General features: G+C 53.4%; 3 protein-coding genes across 16 annotated transcripts in view; 1 reads left to right on the top strand and 2 right to left on the bottom strand.

Annotated features, from left to right (window-relative positions):
• UNK (unk zinc finger) overlaps window positions 1-5,486 on the bottom strand; it is a 45,418-nt gene extending 39,932 nt beyond the window's left edge. For 4 of the 10 annotated variants that reach the window (XM_065034093.1, XM_065034096.1, XM_065034099.1 and 1 more), the window contains exon 1: window positions 5,226-5,484. In XM_065034093.1, coding sequence (XP_064890165.1) covers window positions 5,226-5,323 — 98 coding nt within the window. In that variant the 5' untranslated portion in view covers window positions 5,324-5,484. Of the gene's footprint in view, window positions 1-5,225 lie in introns of all 10 variants that reach the window. The other 6 variants (XM_065034095.1, XM_065034100.1, XM_065034101.1 and 3 more) reach the window with 3 other exon arrangements.
• Window positions 5,487-8,663: 3,177 nt separating this feature from the next.
• LOC106145697 (histone H3.3A) lies at window positions 8,664-10,784 on the top strand. The gene is made up of 4 exons (XM_065034110.1): window positions 8,664-9,135; window positions 9,606-9,747; window positions 9,831-9,984; window positions 10,081-10,784. Exons 2-4 carry the CDS (start codon window positions 9,620-9,622, stop codon window positions 10,207-10,209), a joined length of 411 nt encoding a protein of 136 aa, XP_064890182.1. The 5' UTR covers window positions 8,664-9,135; window positions 9,606-9,619; the 3' UTR covers window positions 10,210-10,784.
• Window positions 10,785-11,598: 814 nt separating this feature from the next.
• Window positions 11,599-18,248, bottom strand: LOC110359345 (uncharacterized). 5 transcript variants are annotated; one of them, XM_065034104.1, is made up of 16 exons: window positions 17,985-18,246; window positions 17,548-17,655; window positions 17,391-17,463; window positions 17,082-17,238; window positions 16,951-16,996; window positions 15,994-16,052; window positions 15,852-15,887; window positions 14,763-14,815; window positions 14,362-14,494; window positions 14,079-14,269; window positions 13,855-13,900; window positions 13,689-13,754; window positions 13,118-13,177; window positions 12,872-12,954; window positions 12,613-12,707; window positions 11,599-11,884 (listed from the first exon to the last, which is right to left on the bottom strand). In XM_065034104.1, the coding sequence occupies exons 1-16, from the start codon at window positions 18,235-18,237 to the stop codon at window positions 11,850-11,852; spliced, it is 1,494 nt and encodes a 497-aa protein (XP_064890176.1). In that variant the 5' UTR covers window positions 18,238-18,246; the 3' UTR covers window positions 11,599-11,849. The 5 variants fall into 5 exon arrangements, 2 of the variants coding, with proteins under 2 accessions (XP_064890176.1, XP_064890177.1); XR_010466851.1 differs by lacking the exon at window positions 12,872-12,954 and having other exon boundaries at window positions 17,985-18,247; XM_065034105.1 differs by lacking the exon at window positions 17,548-17,655.
• Window positions 18,249-18,289: the final 41 nt, after the last annotated feature.

The following is an 18,289-nucleotide window of genomic DNA, read 5'->3' as shown; positions in this document are numbered from 1 at the left end:
AATATTTATATGTCACCTATTCAGCGCTAATCTGTATGTGAATTCCCTGTCACTTTTGATATCGAACAATACTCACGCATTACGTGTAAATGTAACAAGCAAACCACAGCTCCGGCCCGTCAACCCAAGGGAGAAACATGGTCTGGCCCCAACACGTGCCTTAATCAGCAGGACAGCACAACGCCTGGACCCCCAGCACCCCCAGCTCAAGCTACAGGCTTTCACCCCTTGTCCTCTGAAGAACCAGAAAAATCTGGAGTGTTATTTCCCAGTGTATGCATTCAGTGGTAAGCACATACCGTGAACGCAGCCCTTCCTGTTCACACTCCAGTGCTTTATATTTCCAACTTCCTGTAACTATTCACACTTCCTAATAACAGTTTGTGGTGGACTTGTATTCTGTGAAGTTCACACAGACTTCAAATCCAGCAACAATAACCAGCTTATACTGCTGGTAAGTCCCTGGTTTAGAAGTATTGACTTATTCTGTGCTTTCTTAACTAGCTCCAACTTTATCACCAAATCTGAAACCTAAGAATGCAAGGGGGGGTTTTTTGGTTTTGTTTTCCGGGTTGTTTGTGGGATTTTCTGTTTGTTTTCTTTGGGTTTTGTTGTTGTTTTTGTTTAAACACCAGGGCTAGTTTCTATTTTTGTATAAGTCCATATCAGCTTATTGATCTAAGGGTTGTCATCAGTAAAACCAAAGCAAAATTAGGGCAACAGTTTGTTATTTTAAGAGTTATGATGACTTAAAAAGAACACAAAAGGTTTCTAAAAACAATTTCAAAAGCCCAAAAACATTTGCTAGGTTGTGAAGACCACCCAATTCAGGCACAACAAAAGTATAATCTAACAGAGTACGCAGATAAATGCTAAGAGTCCTACAAGAGCAAGCCTCTTACAAAAAAATAACCAAACCTACCAACCAACCAACCAAACCACCTCTGAAAACATGTTAGGTACACATCTGGTTTTTGGTTTTATTTCCACAGACAGTCAGTCTGCACATTTGAGATCAGACGTGCTGTGTTTGCCTGGCCAGTGATAAGACACTGTCCACTGATAAGAAGATAAGGATTACTCCCTGCTACTACAAATGCTTCAAGGTGCATTTTTGTGCGCCATTGGTTTTGAGTAAGAATTTAAACATAAGAATTTGAGATAAATAAGATTGTGCATGTGAGTTCTCCATTCAAATCTAAGCCCACCTATGATCTTGCTATTTTTATTTCTTCTTCACCCGCATTTCTATCACTGTCCTAATCGGAGTTCCTATTTAAGGCTGAGAAACCACCAGACAAGGCACTACTGAAAAACACGCAACTACAAAAATGCCTTTGATTTGAGCTGTAACTAAAGGATTGCATCAACCTGATTTTCATCCCCACTTAAAATGTCCTTCACTCAAGTGCACCAGTCCTTTCTCCTCCACGTGGCTGGCATCGAAATGGTTGCAGGATAAAGCCTGGGCGACCGCAAGCCAGCGGTCACTAAACATGACAGCACGACCAACCGTGTGGATGCAGTTCTAGCACTACATAAAGGGTACTAATCCTTCAGGAATTTCCCACAATTCCTCCCCTCGTGCAAAAGGAAAGACAAGTTTTTTTGTCTTTTATGCTGCAAAGGCATAACCCCAAAGCTTCTCTTGCAGTGGTACAAAGGAGGACAGGATAGACTCCCAGGCAATTCGGTCCAGAACTCCAGTGAGGGTACAGCCTGTGGGGACATGGAAACCTGAAGTTTATTTACAGGATGGCTGCTTGTAATTAAGATGGACACACTCAAGAATTCCTCTGAGTAGTGATGATCTGGGTTATGCCGAACAAATCTGTGTCCCAAAGAGTTTATTGCCTAAATCAGAATATTTTCAACACTGCTTTCGAGCGTGTGTTTTGAATAGACTAGAATGAAGGCACTCTTTGTTTTTGTATTAAATGGGTTAATTTATCTTCACCCGAACGTTTGGTTTCCTGCAGAGTTATTAAACTGTCTGGCTTCCAGGTGAATGCACAGCAAACAAAGGACTGCTCCACTTTCACTTATCTAAATTCTGCCAGATCAATACCCACCCCAGCAGAGGATACAATCTTTACAATTCACAGTTAAAGAGCCCAGTCTGACTGAAAACCAATGAAGTCGGCAACAGCTGAATGTACAGACCGTACCAAAACAAAACTACACCAGAGCACTTGGTATCTACAACTCCATGTGACTGATCGCTTGCTTTCGGTTTCTTTGAACTCACCCTCTATCCAAATTCGCAGATAACACATTAAAGACAGAGATGACACACACAAAAATAACCATGCCAGCTAAGAAACGGTGCAAAGTCAACACGTAGTTGAGGTTTGACAGAGCATAGCCAAACCAAATCCACTTCCCAGCGTGAGCAATGGGCTCACCCGTGCACGGCACATTGCCCAAAGCAGATCAAAGCCACACAGGTACCCCAGAAACGAGCCCACCTCCCTCCTCGTTCTGAGGAACACACCGACCTCATCCTGCCCTGGGACTGCGGGATCACAGGGAACAGCCGCACACAGAGATCTCCAATCCAGCAACCCCCAGAGAACACGGCAGCAGTTGTTGAGCATTTTGTTACTCACTCGAATTCTACAAACGGAATACAGGATCCCCAGATGAGAAACATACCATTCATAATTAAATAGTAAAATTCGGCGCACACCAGAATGACTCTGTTTCCAGGAGTATGTGGCTGCATGCTACAACTGCTACTGAGGACACAGTCAAAGGGGTTTTTTAGGCTCTTCATCCACTTGCAAACAGCGCCAACAGCGTGAGATGGCATCAGTAATGCTATATTTTTTCAAATTTGCAATACATCTAGAATAAATATAAAGGCTTCCTAACAAGATCTGGAACTGTAGTTCAAAGTACCTAAAAATCTCATGCAAATAATACTAAGAGTTTAGAAATCAACACTAATACGGAAATTGGAACGTTTCCTAACAAATACAACCAAAACTTTCCAAGAGAGAGATCCCCAGCACCAGATTGTCTGTCCCCAGGGAGCAGCAAAGTATGCAGATAATTAAGCTTACTTGAGTTTACAACTTGCAACCTTCATGTCATTTTATGGAAACAAACTATATTTAAGGAGGGAAAAAAGGAAGAAAACATTTACATTTTGACAACATACAACTTGTTCACATGCAGGACCACCAAATAAGTTCCCATATGTTATCAGAAGGAGGTTTACAGTATGATGTGACCTAGTGTACAAATCCAAGACTTTCAAAGTATGGCTCCCATCCCGCTGTCAGCATCCTGCAGCCCCCAAACCCATGCTTCACTTAGAGTTATTCAGCTTCTCTACAACTGTTTTCACTGAAGTATTTTTAGCATCCATCTGAAAATGCATGTTTTGCTCTCTGGAAAGCAGCTAATTGCACCATCACCTTTATTCCAGACCATCCCATTTTCCTCCCCTGTCCTTTTCAGCTACTGGGTTCCCAGTCTTCCTCCTTCTCCTCCCACTTCTTAAACTCTTCCTTCCACTATTTCTTTACTAATCTTTGATATCCTTGTTTCCATGGTCATGCTTAGCCATGGCAGTACCTTCGTCTTCCTCTACCTAGTGCAGTGACAATCTCTCTGCTTCATTTGCTTGTCACCTGGGATTTTCTCCATCTCACTTTTAACCCATTGCTTCTCTGTCGTTCTCCAACTCCCTCTGCACCCTCTTTAACCACTACAGCAACAGTCCCAGCAGACTCCTCCATTCCACTTGCTCCTATAAACTGGTCAAACTTCAACTGTAGACATCACCAGAAATAAAGTAACCCATGAAGTTCAGCTCCCTGAAGATCACAAGATGGACATAAAACCTGTAAACTCTCACTCTGCCATTGACTCGCAATTCTGAACAGCCTGAAGAAAGATGACATGAAGTACCCTGTGATCCCTGAAGCAGGCACACAGATTGTAGGGACCTATGTCTCCACATTTCTGTGGCTTTTTATTCCATGTGAATGCAGAGAAGCTCATCGCTAACTTTATGAAAACGCAGGCTAAAAGAATACAGACGGCACTGTGAACCTGGCATTCTCATTGTGGGTGGGGGCATCAACATAAGCAAGAGATACGGGTAATTCGTATGACATTTCTTCTGTATGTGGACAACACCCTAAAATGATAAGGACAGACAGTTCGGCACATGTATTCTGTTCAGAAAGAACAGTCTAATTTTTTTTTTCGAACACTTGACCTATTACCACCCATTACACATCCATCGCTCGCCCATCCTCACAAAGGCACCGCTCACTCTTGATCCACTCCATTATCCCAATTGCAAAAGGAGAACCGAGGATCAGCACCACAACTTCCAACCCAGAAGGGGTTATCACAGGCAGAACAAGCTCCAGGAGGTCATAGATCCCTGGGACAACACATTTTTTGCTTGGGGAAGACACATTCCTGGAACAAGCCTCAACTGCGGCGCCATCTCCAGCAATGGAAGCCACACACACTAACCGTGCTGCGAATCACACCCGAGGCGTCTCAGCAAAGGCGGGAACAGGACAAGCACTTATCGTTTTCATGTAACATTTCCCATCGGGGATAGTTTGCACACACTTGTGTAAAACATTCCCATATCTGGCCTGGAAGCACCTTCTCAGAGACACCTTCCCTGAGCACAGAGGCGCAGGCTGACAGGGATTCGGCCCTTGGGGAACACTAGGCAGCGTGGTCCCCTCTCCTCACAACACCCTCCTCCACAGGTGCCTGGGGAGAGCCCGGGCCCCCTCAGGGGGCGACTGAGCGGGGTGACAGCCCCGGGAAGCGGCACACGAGGACCCCGACACGTGCCACTCCCACACCTGACGTGACACACTGGCGGGCAGGGGCACACACGGGGACCCCCGCCAAGGGGACGGGGCAGCGGGGCACAGTGATGGCCGCCAGCCGGCCGCCCCCTCGCCGGGGCCGGAGCTGCGATGGCGGCCTAGCCACCACAGGGGCCGGACCCCCCCACGCATCACGGCCGGCGCGACCCGCGGGGGAGCCGCTCACGCCCCGCCCCCCTTTCCTCCCCCCCCCGCAGGCGGGACCCGCCGGCCCGCGCCGGCCGGGGCCGGTTCCAGCCGGTTCTGCGCGGGCGGGCGGCGGGTCTCCGTGCGCGCGTGCCGCACGCTGCCCGCTGACGTCAGGCGCGTGTTGGCGCGCGGGCGGGCGGCGGCGGGGAAGCTCTCGCTACGTACGTGTAGTGCTGCGGCTTCTCGGGCTGCGCCTGCAGCGCGCTGGCGGCGCTCGCCGGCCCGGCCGCGGCGGGGCCGCTCGCCACCGGGCCCTTGGACATGCCTCCTGCCTTCCGCTCCCGCCGCCGCCGCTACCGCCGAGGAGACCTTTATTATTCACTCTGCGCGGTCCGCACGGAGGGCGCCGCGCGCAGGCGCCGCCGCCGCCATTGCCGCCCCGGTGCGCGGGGCGGGGTGGGACTTGTAGTCCCGCCGCGCGCGCGCGCTCCGCCAACCCGGGACGCGGCGGGCGGCGGCTTCCGGCCGGCGGGAACTACAACTCCCAGAGGCGCCTCGCGGCGGCACGGCCCGCGCTTCCTGCCGCGCGGGGGGCGACGGGACTTGTAGTGGGGGGGGGGCGGCGCGCCAGGGCGCCCCCCGGCGGCGGGGCGGGAGCGCGCCCGCTGCGAAGCGCCACGGTCGGGCCCTGCGCCGAGGAACGGCCCGAGTCTGGGGCCCCACCGAGCCCCGGGGACAGCACGAACCCTCCAGGCGGGCAGGGAAGCGCGTGGGGGAGGCTGGGCCAGGAGGCCTGTGAGCAGATGGGGAGTTATTTGTGGCAGGCGGCCTGACTTCCTTCCTCCCCCGCCTCCCCTCCTCCTCAGGGGCTGGACGCAGGAGCGGGACGTCCCAGCCAAAGGGTTATTTTAGTGTTGGCACCTCTCGTCGCTCCACGGCCTTCCCCACCCACTGACAACACCGTCCAGGAAGCGCCTGGGAACAGCACTGCAGTGCTGGGGAGGAGGAAGGAAGAGGAGGAAGATGAGGGCGAGGAGGATGAGAAAGGCCAAGGGAGACACGTGGAGAACCTACCTCCAAGTAGGTGACACCAAAGGCCCCTGGATGCTGGGTCACCAGAGGATGGCACAGGCTCCCTGTCCTTCCCCAGGAGAAATTCCCCACCCGAGGAGAAGCCACGTCCAAGGAAGCGGCTCAATTCCCAAGCAAAGAGCTTCCTCCATAAATTAACTTCTCTCCCGGGGGAGGAAATGAGATGTGCTTCTTTTAATAGGACTTTGATCTCTTGGGCTCCACACAGAACCACTTCCCTCACTGGGATCCTCCAGCTGTGTGGTAAAGGGCAGCAAGGATTTATAAGGCAAACACCTTTAACTGCCAGCACGCACAGGGCAAACGATGTTAATAATAAACTTTGGGGTCTGGTCTGTGTGCTGCCTGTGCAGCTGTTTTGGGGAGCGAAATAACTTTTTAAATGAGAATTTACATTGATTCAGGCTTTTACTGGGGTAATTTAATAGCTTACTCCCTTGCATTTGGAGGAGTAAGTCACAGGATATCAATACCTCCTTATTCACCTAACAACCCTCCACGGGAGGCTGCAGTACTGTAATTATGCAGCTCTTGGTCAAGTAGGACAACTTTTCACAAGTCAGTACATGTGGAGGCATTTCAGTTAATGTCTACATACACACACCTACATCCCCAATGCAAAATCACCATCACCAATGAACCTGCACAAAAAACTTCAGCTATTGACGAATCTCACCAAAAACACCATGAACATGCACTTCATGCACAGGGATTTGGAAATCACAGACTCAAATCCTTGTTCGCTGATGTTTTAACTGACAATCTGATACTGATGCTGTTTCCTCTTCCAGTTCTGTTTCAGTCAGGACAACTCACCGCACGCTCTGCCAAGCAACAGAGAAACGTTTAGGACACACATGTGTGCCCAGGGTGCATTTACTTCCATCTTTGCGCAGGTCCTCATTAACGTGTGCTCGTTTGCTCTCTCCAAATCGGCGTGTGCGCGGTTCCCTCCGCCCGTTTCATCCCAGAGGCCGTGTGGCTTTTCTGCAGTCTTAAAGAGAACAAAAATTGAAAAGTATCTCTAAAATTAGAAGCGTAAGTAGCCACCGCTACAAAGCCATGGGACAGGCTATTGATTCTTGGTAACAAACACGACACACTGCTCTCCTGGCATTAGTGATGGTGGAGTATACTCTTAAACATAACAAATGTAAAGTATAGGCTGTAATCATTACAACAGGTTTCTAGATTTCTTCTTCCTAAGTGTGAACAACTTGGATTGAAGGGGGAGTTCTTCACTTCAGGTTATCCAAAGCATGTACAACCAAATGATTGTATACCTACACCTCCCAAGTCATTCCACTGACATGCAGCTTCGTGTCTCCAAAAAATAAACATTGTCCTTTACGAGGAAGAAAATTAATCTGAAAATGAGGACCGGAGGCAGGGAGATGTGCAGGAGATGACGTCCCTCCGGCAGCCCCTGGCACACGTGGCAGTCCTGTCACACCATGTTGGCGCATGTTCGCTTGACTTACCCGAGCAGGCAGAGGGGCGAGAGCCACGCTTCCCCAAGCCGAGCTCCTGTGGCTCCTGGCTCTGCCCAACGCACCAGGTGTGGGCCCGAGACACTTACGCATTCGGGGAGGATGCAAAACCTCGTGCAAAGTGTACGTGATTACAGGCGCGCTCCGGTTTGCGGAGTTCACGGATACCTTCGGGAGCTGCGGTTGAGCAAGTGCTTGCATTCGCTATGTATTCTGAGCACTACAACTGCGGGGTGTTTGGGACCTGTTTTTCCTGATTGAGGTACCTTGTCATGGGGACAGGGACCTGCCCCTGGTCCCAGCAGTCGCTACAAATGCAATTAAATAGTAATATATAGCCATGTGTAATTCTTAAGGCAGTAACCTCCTCAAAAAAGAAAATCTTGTTCCTTGTCCTCCTAGATGCTACCAACAAGGAACATGGATTCTGGCTTTCTACTTGCAATGAAACTTTGTAATTTGCTTTAGTTTGGGGAGTTGTAAGGTGACCTACGAAGCCAGTGGGATTTGGAGAATGGAGGCACAGATGGGTGCAGCCCCAGTCCCTACGTGATCCCGTGGCTCATGGTTGCCATCCCAGAGCCAAGGGTCAGCCTCCTCCCGACTGTTGTAGGGGGTCAAACACCGGCAGAGCTGCCCAGTCCAAACCCCAGCCCTGTGACAAGAGTCCCAGGGCTGCTGCGATGATAAAACCGGGCAAGAGACGCCCGAGGTGCCGCCAGAGCCCCGTTCCCTGCCGGGGGCTTAGCTCGTCCCCGCTGACACTCGCGAACGCGGCGGGGGAGAGGGGGTGACGTGGGCCCCGCACGAAGCACCATCAAAGCGGAGGCTCCCCCGGCCTGCCCGCAGCTCCCCGCGGCCTGTGCGCTGCGGCTCCCGGGGGAGGCGGAGGCGCAGGGGGAACCCGCCGCCCCCCCGGGCGGCCCCCGCGGCCTGGCCCGGCCCTCACCACTCGCAGCCCCCCTGCCAGGCGCCTCCGCAGCACACGCCAGGAAAGGCACTTTCTAACGGAGGCGAGGGGGGCGGGCCGGGAGGCGGCGGGGGCCGCCGGGGCCGGGCGGGGGGTGCCCGGGGGAGCCCACCGCCCCGCCGCGCCTCGCCGCCGCTCGCCCCGCTCCTATTGACTTCCCATTGTGGAGCTTTGCAACAAAAGGTAGGATCCAAACCGTGCCTCGTTTGGTCCAATCAGCGCGCAGAACTCCCGCCCGTCGTCGATTGGCTCCTTCTCGGCTCACTGTACCCAATCGGGCGCCTACTTTAACAACCAATCAGCGGTCGGGCGTGCGACCAATCAGCGCCGAGGAACGGGAGCACGGCCTTTGTGTGTCGTGACGCCACGGCGCCGGCGGAGGTCCCCGCCAATGGTACGGCGCGCTGCTTCCAGGCATTGTGAGATCATCGCGCCGTGTGCCGCCCCCAGTGTAAAAGGCGGGTCCCTGCGGTGGGGAGGGCGCAGTGAGCGGGTGGTTGGCTGAGGAGTGGGTCGTGGCAGGAGCTGCGTAGGCTTCGGTGCGCAGTGCTACCGGCACCGGTGCTTTCTTCTTCTCCGAGTGGTGAGTGCTGGGCGACGGGGGTGTGCCGTGCTGGGCGGCGGTGCGTGGCGGCTGTTGGCGGCCTTCGTTCGTCTTAGAGTCTGGTGGGCAGGCCGGGCCTTGCCTACGTGCCCTGAGTCACGGCCGGTTCCTACCCCCCCTCCCCCCCCCCCCCACTACTCCGGGGCGGCCCGGGAGGAAGAAGGAGGCGGCGTGACTCAGTCCACTTCCCCCAGGGAGGGGAGCGGCCGGGCCGCGACGCGAAGCGGGGGTGGAGGGGAACCGTGACTCCTCCTCCCCCTCCCGGGGGAGGCCTCTGGCCGCTTGCCCGCCTCAGCGGCGGGGGAGGGGGGCAGCTCGCCGACATCTGCCGCTTTCGGAGCTTGGACGTGGAAGGCGGGGGGTGGAGGACGACACGCGATGTTGCTGGGCCTGTGGGGTTGTGCTGCCGCGGGAGCTGGGCCCCGTGTCACGCGTGGCTGTGTCCGTAGGGAAGTGAAGAGAAATGGCCCGTACAAAGCAGACCGCCCGCAAGTCCACCGGGGGGAAGGCTCCGCGCAAGCAGCTGGCGACCAAGGCGGCCCGGAAAAGCGCCCCCTCTACCGGCGGCGTCAAGAAGCCTCATCGCTACAGGTAAGGCCGCCGGCCCTGCCCGGCCCGGCGCTGCCGCAGCCCCCGCCCTGGCTCACCCACTCCCTCTTTCCCTCTCCACCCAGGCCGGGCACTGTCGCTCTCCGTGAGATCCGTCGCTACCAGAAGTCCACGGAGCTGCTGATCCGCAAACTGCCCTTCCAGCGGCTGGTCAGGGAGATCGCCCAGGATTTCAAAACAGACTTGAGGTTCCAGAGTGCAGCCATCGGTGCGCTGCAGGTATTGCTGCTGGCCTGCTGGGCCTTGGTGCGTGTGGCGCTCAGGTTGCTTTGCTGGGGGTTTCTAACAGCATTTCTTCTTGTGCTCTTGAAACAGGAGGCCAGCGAAGCATATCTGGTGGGTCTGTTCGAAGATACGAACCTGTGCGCCATCCATGCCAAGAGAGTCACCATCATGCCCAAAGATATCCAGTTGGCTCGCAGGATACGGGGAGAGCGAGCTTAAGTGAAGGCTGTTTTTATGGTGTTTTGTAGTAAATTCTGTAAAATACTTTGGTTTTAATTTGTGACTTTTTTTGTAAGAAATTGTTTATAATATGTTGCATTTGTACTTAAGTCATTCCATCTTTCACTCAGGATGAATGCTAAAAGTGACTGTTCACATAAACCTCAGTGATGTGAGCCTTGTTGCTCAGGAGTGACAAGTTGCTAATATGCAGAAGGGGATGGGTGATCTTTCTTGCTTCTCATGCATGTTTCTGTATGTTAATGACTTGTTGGGTAGCTAAACTTGTAAGGTACTAGAATTGATATAAATGTGTACAGGGTCCTTTTGCAATAAAACTGGTTATGACTTGATCCAAGTGTTTAACAATTGGGGCTGTTAGTCTGACCATACATCACTGTGATCAAATGTGGACTTTTTCCAGAGGGTGAAAACTACAAGTCTTAACCACAGTGTAACTTACAGTTTCCTAAAAACGTAAACCTGGCAGCTATAGAATACACTATGTGCATTTATAATAGCTATTTTATATATTGTAGTGTCAACATTTTTAAATTAAATGTTTTACATTCACATGTGAGGAGTGTTTGTCATTTGGTTTGTATGAGCTGGCAGAAGCTTCTTCCTCCTGTCAGCCTGGACTGCTGCTGTGGCAACTTATTTTTGTCAACAGGATTGAGAAACTTGGAGGTTTTCTACAGCTGGAGTTGTGATTTCTGGCCAGTGAGGGCAGAGCAGAGCCCAACTGAGACCCCAGACTGGGAAACAGTCTTTTGGGGTTGTTGGGTTTTGCCTTTTTAGTAAAGCTGAGCTTACCACTGTCAGCTGCTTCAGCACAACTCTAGAACTAAGCCTTTTTTTTTTCCAGTAGATAGAGGGGAAGCTCATTTTTGGGGCATGATGGGTCTGTCCAAAACCACCAGTTTGTTCCTCAAGCAGTGTCTCAGTGCTGAGGGGTGGGGTCTCTGTGGCTCTGGTCCCCCCCAGTTTCTCTGCAATCTAAGTTGCAGTTAACAGCAGTACAGGATGGGTTGCAAGTGAAAAAGCTAGTTGTACAGCTGGAGAATGAGTGTATGGGCTGCTAAGCAAACTAGAATGGGTGCTCAGTAAGATTCTCATTTCTCATCTAAGCTCTTCTGATCAAACAGGATTATACACAAACCTTCACTTGGAAAAGCTCTTTGGGCTCTGCGGAGACAGGTCTGGTTTTTCCCAGCAGTGCTGCTGGGAACAGCCCTACATTGTCAGGTTCTGCTAGAGGAAAGCTGCTCTGACTACATCTGAAACAGGTAATTAACATGTAAATTAAGTTGTGAGGCCAGCTCTCCTCAGCTCCTAACAGGCTGCACTAGTAAGGCTGGAGTTGGCACAGAAGAGTAGCACGGGGAAGTGGTTCAGCCAGCTTATCTGGATTTATTTCAATGAAATTCAAAGTGCTGTGGCAGAAGTGGCATTTCAGTAAGAACAGTGATGGTTTACGCTAGAGAGCAGGAGGTGAGTCAACGCTGCCCCACTGCACCATTGTTCAGAGAGCAAATGCATTTACAGCATTTCCTTCCACAACAGCCTGAAAACTTGAAACCCAACGCAGCTCCCAGGAGCCAGGGTCTGCATCGCTCTGGAGCCAGGGCTGTCCCGTGTCACACAAACCACTCCGTGTGCTTAAATCCTGCAGCTGGAGAAACAGGCACTCCTCACCCTGTGCTCTTAGCAGCTTCCTACAGCCCCCCAGTTAATACCACAACCACATCTGCTCCAGAGCTGCTAAAAACATGCCCTAAATCTGATTAAATTAGATTTTACATAACACTGCTAAACCTGTAAGGAAAAAGAATTCCTTGCGTCTAAATTGTAAACATAATTGCTCTAAAGGTCTAAAGCATGATCTCAAACTTGATATCCTAGGTAGATCACCTGGGCCAGTCTGTCCTGGGTGGCAGGGCCTATTGAGGGGACATCTGGTAGGGATGTCCCCACGAGAAGCTGAAGGGCCCTTGGTGACCCAGCTGTGTAATTTCAGAAGCACCACGCGGGTTAAAAATAAGAACTCCAAGTGATGGGATTTATGAACGCCTGGGTTTGGTGCTCAACTGCAGTAGCAGCCTGGGCTCCTGCAGGAAAAGTATGTTTTAAAATAACATCCCTCAAAAACAACATTTCCTCCAAGTGCTTAGTGGAAACAATGAACCATCTGGGTATGCCTAGAAGCTGTTTCTTAAAATAAACTAATTCTCTAGCAGTTCTTTAAAAAAAATAAAGCACAAAGCACACAACATACAACCCAAACCCACCAGAAATTATCTATTCACCTTAGTAACCTCAAGCAAGGGGTGGACCAGAATTGTAACTGTTGGTATTCCACAATCTCACCGTGATATCTGAAGACACAGACCCTTCTCTTACCGATTCTCCTGATGATTTCCTCACATTCTTGCTCAGAACTCGCTGCAAACACCAGACAGTCAAACGTGCTCCCATCAGGGCTCCCGGGGGAAGCGCTAAAAATGGAAACATGTACATCAGCCAGCAGAGCGAGCGGCTCCGAACGCCCAGCCCTGGCTCATAACCACACCAGAGACCCCGCGGCTGCTCTGGACGTCACTTTTTCTAAGACCCATATCCCTCGATACCCCGCCTCCCAGGGCTCACGGGCAGCACTTACGCCACGCAGAAGGCAAATATGTGGCTGCGGTCCAGGCAGCGTCCCACGCAGGAGATGGTGGGGTAGGGGTGGCGGCACAGGAGCTGTGCAGGGGACAGGAGGGAGGTGGCACCGGGGGCTGTAGTCAGTCCCTGTTGTCCCAGTTCTTGGTTTAAACTGGCACCACGACCCCCCCAAGTTGGGGTCCCCACACTGTGAGAACAGCAGCCTCAGGAGTCACCAGGACCTTGGACGTTGTTCGTTTACCTTGGAAGAAGTCTTCTCCTGTACAAGGACTTCTGCTTCCCTCACATCACATAAAACCTCCTGAAGTGGGGATGGAGGGGCAAGAAGCCCCAGTCATTCCAGTGTCTGAGCTCCATTTTTAATAAGACACTTACAAGAGCGAGATTATTCAAAGCTGAGGTGATAAAGCACAGTCAAGCGCAGCTTTTTAAAGGAGTTCCTTGTGCTGCCCTTTTTTTCTACCACCCAGCACCCTTGCACATGAATCTTTTCCTAAACAAACCACCCCAAAGGCTCAAGCAACAGCAACCTGAGCCCTACAGCATCCCTGGAACCAGGCTCAGCATCCCCACAGTTTTCCAGGTGCTTTCCTGCAAGTGTGTGTCTTATTTTCCTCAATGCACTTACCCACCCTGGCTGCAGAGCTGCTTCTAATGAGAAAAAAACAACCCACAGGGCTGCAGGGTGTCAAATACTCAGCCAGGCAAAGCAAACCTGGAGCTGGCACGTAAAAACTATCCCTGGGCAAAGACCATATTTCCCTGTTTTCTCACCAAAACCTTCCTGGGATGCCCCCAGCCCCATCACTCACCTGTGCTGCCAGGTGCCTCTCCAGCACGGCGGGGATGGCCCGCTCCAGCACCTCTTTGCCACCGTACTGAAACACAGCAGAAAGGAAGGAATAACCCATTGGCATGCAAAAAGAAACCCAAGAGAGACAATTTATCCCCAGGCATGTCTCTGTCCCATCACCTCACCTCTCCAACGCGGGTCTGGCCCAGATACTTCAGGTTGTAGAGCAGCCTGGGAAGAAACAGGCAGGACTACGTGCATCCTCCTGCTGCTCTTTGCAGGGGAAGATGCTCACAGCCCCCACCACCCCCAGGCCATGGGGACAGATTTGGCCCCACAGCCTGGAGCAGAGATTGGGGCAGTGTGGGCACAGGGCTGCCCCAACCCTGGGGGCTCCCCACAGCCCTACCTGCCCCCCTGCAGCCTCTGTGTCCGCCCCTCACATCGGGGGCCGCGCTGGAGCTGAAATTTGGGCTCCTTCTCCTTCAGGACCTTCAGGTAGGGCAGCAGCGGCTCATAGACCGCCCCGTCATGCCACCACCACCGCAGCAGGCGGAAGCTGAGAGGTTGTCCCTTCAGCTTCTGCAGCACCGCCCCAGCCTGGAGAAAGGGTTGGGGAAGCAGAGGGGAAGATGGGGACAAGAGAGCAGAAGATGGGGGGGGAGACACACCAGCCCTCCGTGTCCACTCACCTGCCCATTGTAGGCATTTCTCAGTGAGCAGCCATTGATCTCATCGAGGATGTCACCGGCCAGCACTACCTCATCCACCTCCGCCTGGCTCTCAGGGAGCACCTCGGTGACAAAGACCCGGCCATCCACATATCTGGGGGTGCAGCAGAGCCCCGGCTCAGCCCCAGGGACCCAGCCCAGCTCCCCAAGCTCTTTCATACCATCAGTGATATTCCACTGACACAGGGAGGCAGGGAAAAGTCCTCCATGGACAACAGATACCAGCAAGGCTGAGTTGATGGAGAAAAAAAGCAACCGAGACAGTCCCAGTGCTCTCAAAGAGATCTTTGTTTCCCCTTTTTAGGGAGATTTGGCAGCTGTGGTGTCCAGATCCCACTAGAGAGCAGAAAGGAGGATCCTACCTGAGCACCATCCCCAGCACTCGGCATGGGACCGTCTCGTAAGTGATGCACACCTGGAAGAGAGTGGCTGGTGACAGTGGTCCTGCCAATGGCTGTGGGACACTCAAAGAATGTGACCAGAACAGGGGGTAAGGTGGGGACTCCTCCCCCAGGTTATTTCTGGCACTGACGCCAAAGCAGGGCTTTGGGAGACAGGCGGAGGCTGGTCCCTGGTGCCCCAGACTGGGCTGGGACCATCAGTGGCTGTCCAGCCCCATCCTCTCCTGGGATTCAGCTGCACCCAGACCCTGGAGAGACAAACCTGCCAGACAGACAGGACGGCAAAGCAGCAGGTGAACCCTTAACCGGGTGATGAGCCCTCCTCCCTCACCCCCCGACACAGCCAGGGGAGCTGTGCAGCCCCTGCCCAGAGCCGCTGCCATTTGCGGCAGCACTTACTGTCACATCGCATTAGCCAGGGACCCAAAACACAGCCAGTTCAGCCGGGAGCACTTACTGCTAGCAATACCCAAAAGCCAGCGGGATCCCAGCTTCCACAGCAGTGCCGCAGCTCGGCACACCATAACCGGCCCCAAAGCCGTCTTGAGCTTTTTCAGGGAATTCTTTTGGGTTAAAAAGGCAGAGGGATGCTCTTCATTTTTAAAAGACATCAAGGCATCCCTTGCTGTTCTTAATAAATACATCAATATTTCACTGAGCAAAGCCAAGAGCGAAACCAGGCGCATAATCTATGTCAGCCCAGGGAAATGGGGATTTTTTTTTTTTTTTGTTTTGTGAGAAATCAGGGAGGGGAGTATCAGAAAACTTTATTTGCATCAGGATTTTAGGCCTGGGTACTACTCTTGCTTGGTTTTAATCCCAGGAATGCTGGGATCTGCTCCTGGTGACAGCGCAGGCACCCAGCAGGATCCGACCTCAGTAGCAGAAGTGGCTCCGCTCATGCTGGTGACCCTGAGCCAATCCACCCCTGTCCACAGCTGGGCAGAATTACATGGCAATCCCTCCCCACCAAATAATTCCTTATCTTCCTCATTTTGTTTTTCAGCAAAAGCCAAGCGGCCAAAGGATAGGGGAGAGATGAGCTCTTACCGGCAGCAGCCAGCTTTCATCCAGGAAACTGCAATTCTGCAAACAAAGGAGCATCAGCGCGATCAGTCCCAGTGAGGAAGGGGCTGGAGGCCCGCACCGGCAGCCAAGTGCCAGCCACCACCCCCATGATTTGTCACCATACCTGCAGGTCCAGGGAGAAATCCATCTCTGTCACCACCAGCAGCAGTGAGAGGAAAGGCTCTGCAGAGGGATGGGGACAGAGAGGCAGCGTCACCACCAGGTTCCCAGCAACCACAGCCTCACGGGGACATGGCAGAGGTTTGAATGAAGGTATTTTTGGTGCAACTAATGAGCCCTGGGGAGGGAGGCCCTAAGAGCATCCCAGCCCAGGTTTGTCCTAGGCTCCTACTGCCACCACAGGGAGAGAAGCGCTGTGGTTCAACACCCCATTTCCCCTAAATTCAGACAAAGGCACATAGCAAACACTGCTGATGAGCAACTTTCTCTCCCTTTCTCCCCTTAAATGCAAAGCAAAGTGCTCAGGCTCCCCTGCACAAAGCCTTGCAGTTACACTGACAAATCTGCTCATGTACCAGCAGCACAGGTGATTTATATAAGCCATCCAGGCACAGGTTTAACAAGCAGTTATTTATCATAATCAAAACATTAAAGGCTTTCACCTGGCCTGGCTCTCACAAGGAGCACAGCTGTGGATGGAGTGGTGCAGCCTGTCAGGGTAATGCAGCCGTTTACTGCACCCAAACCCCTTTGTGACCCCCGTTGTGGGTTGGGAGCCTGGGCCCAGCTGCCAAGGGCTCCCCTTGAGCCCATACTGCTGGGTCCACTTAAACCAGCATCCTTGGTACAAAGAAACATCATGGAAGACACTTCAGAAGCAATTTTCCTATCCCGTTACACAAAAACCAACCTTAGATGGACTCAAACAGTGCTTAAATATTTACACCTCTTTTTCCATCACTGCAGCAGCATGTTTAGATTTTTTTACCACTAAGCTTAGCTTAAAAAAAAATCACAGCAGACAATTCCCCCCCAGCCGCAGCAGCAGCACAGTGCAGTAACGCCTGCGACAGCCACCTCGGGGCAGGTTACATCCGACCTTGGAGTGTCACCTTCTTACCCAGGAGGTCTTCATTGCCAAGGATGGAGCTCACCGGATCATAAAACTGAAGCACAGAGGAAGACCAGAATTATGCTACCATTTCATTGCCCGTTGCCCACTGGTAGCATCTCCCCCACCGTGTGCCGCACCTCCAGGAGCCGGGGGGTCTGTGCCAGCTGCCGCACGGCTGCCGCCAGCACCTTCCCTTGCAGGGCCAAGCGCAGAAAGTACCGCCCGCGACCCTGCGTCGTCTGGACCTTCTCACAGCTGCTGGCTTTCTGGATGCTGATGGAGAGAGGTGTCGGCCTGTTTGTGGAGAGGAGAAGCAGCTCAGGGCTGAAACCTTGGTGGCATGGGGGAGCATCTTCTCTACACCCACTATCTTCATGACGAGCACATCACAAGGGATGCCACCATGGCTCAGTTTTTCATCCCCAACCTGGCCTGCGGCCCCTCACCTGCTACTGTCCTCTGTGGGAAGCTGCTCCAGCCAGTGCCAGTAATCCCGTCTCCTGAAGCCCCAGGATGGTTCTGTGGGAGAAAGGGAGCGCAAAGCTCCTCATCACAGGCTCTGGGACACTGCCACCCCCTGCCCAGCCATTAAGAGCCACTCACGTCGGAGCCCCTTGCGCAGGATGCTCTCCAGCAGCTGGCAGAGGGATGTGAGGTGTGGCGAGGCATCCGTGCAGGGCCCCCCACCCTCCCGCAGCCGCAGCACCCCGCCTGCGGTGGGAGGGAAGCATCAGCACCCATGGGTGCCCCCACTGGTGCTGGGGACACCCATGGGAACAGCTCTGGTCACAGCCGCAGGGTGGGTCTCAGGCGCTGCGGGAGGTGCCCGACACCCCGGCAGGATGGGACCCACCGCGGCTGCACTGGGCACAAACTCAGAGAAACTGCCTCGAAGTCCAAAGCAGGTGCAGCAGCGCGGGTGCAAACACCCGGTCACGGCGGGTCCCGCGGGTCCGGCCAAACCGGCGCAGCGAGGTGCCAGGTCTCCAGGCCAGGGCTGCGGGAGAAAGCGCGTACCGGCCGGGGGGAGGCAGGCTCACCTTTAAGGGCGCTCAGCAGCGGCTCCTTCCGGGCCATGGGCTCGTCCCGCCGGCCTGGGGGGTCCCACGGCGGCGGCTGCGCCGGACGGGAACCGGGAACGGGAACCGGGAACGGGAACCGGGAACGGGAACCGGGAACGGGAACGGGAACCGGCCCCGCCCCGGGAGCGGAGCAGCCCGGCCCCGCGGGGGGAACCCTCCGGCTCACACCCACCCGCCTCTGGCGCGGGCACGGACCGACCGACATCGCCATATGGCCACAAACATATGTATGTATACACTCCTCCGCATGGCACATCGGCATA

The sequence above is a fragment of the Columba livia genome, chromosome 18 (assembly GCF_036013475.1).
Source record: "Columba livia isolate bColLiv1 breed racing homer chromosome 18, bColLiv1.pat.W.v2, whole genome shotgun sequence".
Taxonomy (NCBI): domain Eukaryota; kingdom Metazoa; phylum Chordata; class Aves; order Columbiformes; family Columbidae; genus Columba; species Columba livia.
Note: the sequence above shows the minus strand (reverse complement) of the source record. Positions and strands in the feature narration are given on the sequence as shown.

Coding starts and splice junctions, on each gene's coding strand:
- LOC110359345 (XM_065034104.1), bottom strand. CDS start 18,237: ATGGCGATGTCGGTCGGTCCGTGCCCGCGCCAGAGGCGGGTGGGTGTG. Junction 16,997..17,081: donor AGACCCCCCGGCTCCTGGAG/GTGCGGCACACG, acceptor TCTGTGCTTCAG/TTTTATGATCCGGTGAGCTC. Junction 16,053..16,950: donor TGGCAATGAAGACCTCCTGG/GTAAGAAGGTGA, acceptor ATCCCTCTGCAG/AGCCTTTCCTCTCACTGCTG.
- LOC106145697 (XM_065034110.1), top strand. CDS start 9,620: ATGGCCCGTACAAAGCAGACCGCCCGCAAGTCCACCGGGGGGAAGGCT. Junction 9,748..9,830: donor AAGAAGCCTCATCGCTACAG/GTAAGGCCGCCG, acceptor CTCTCCACCCAG/GCCGGGCACTGTCGCTCTCC. Junction 9,985..10,080: donor CAGCCATCGGTGCGCTGCAG/GTATTGCTGCTG, acceptor CTCTTGAAACAG/GAGGCCAGCGAAGCATATCT.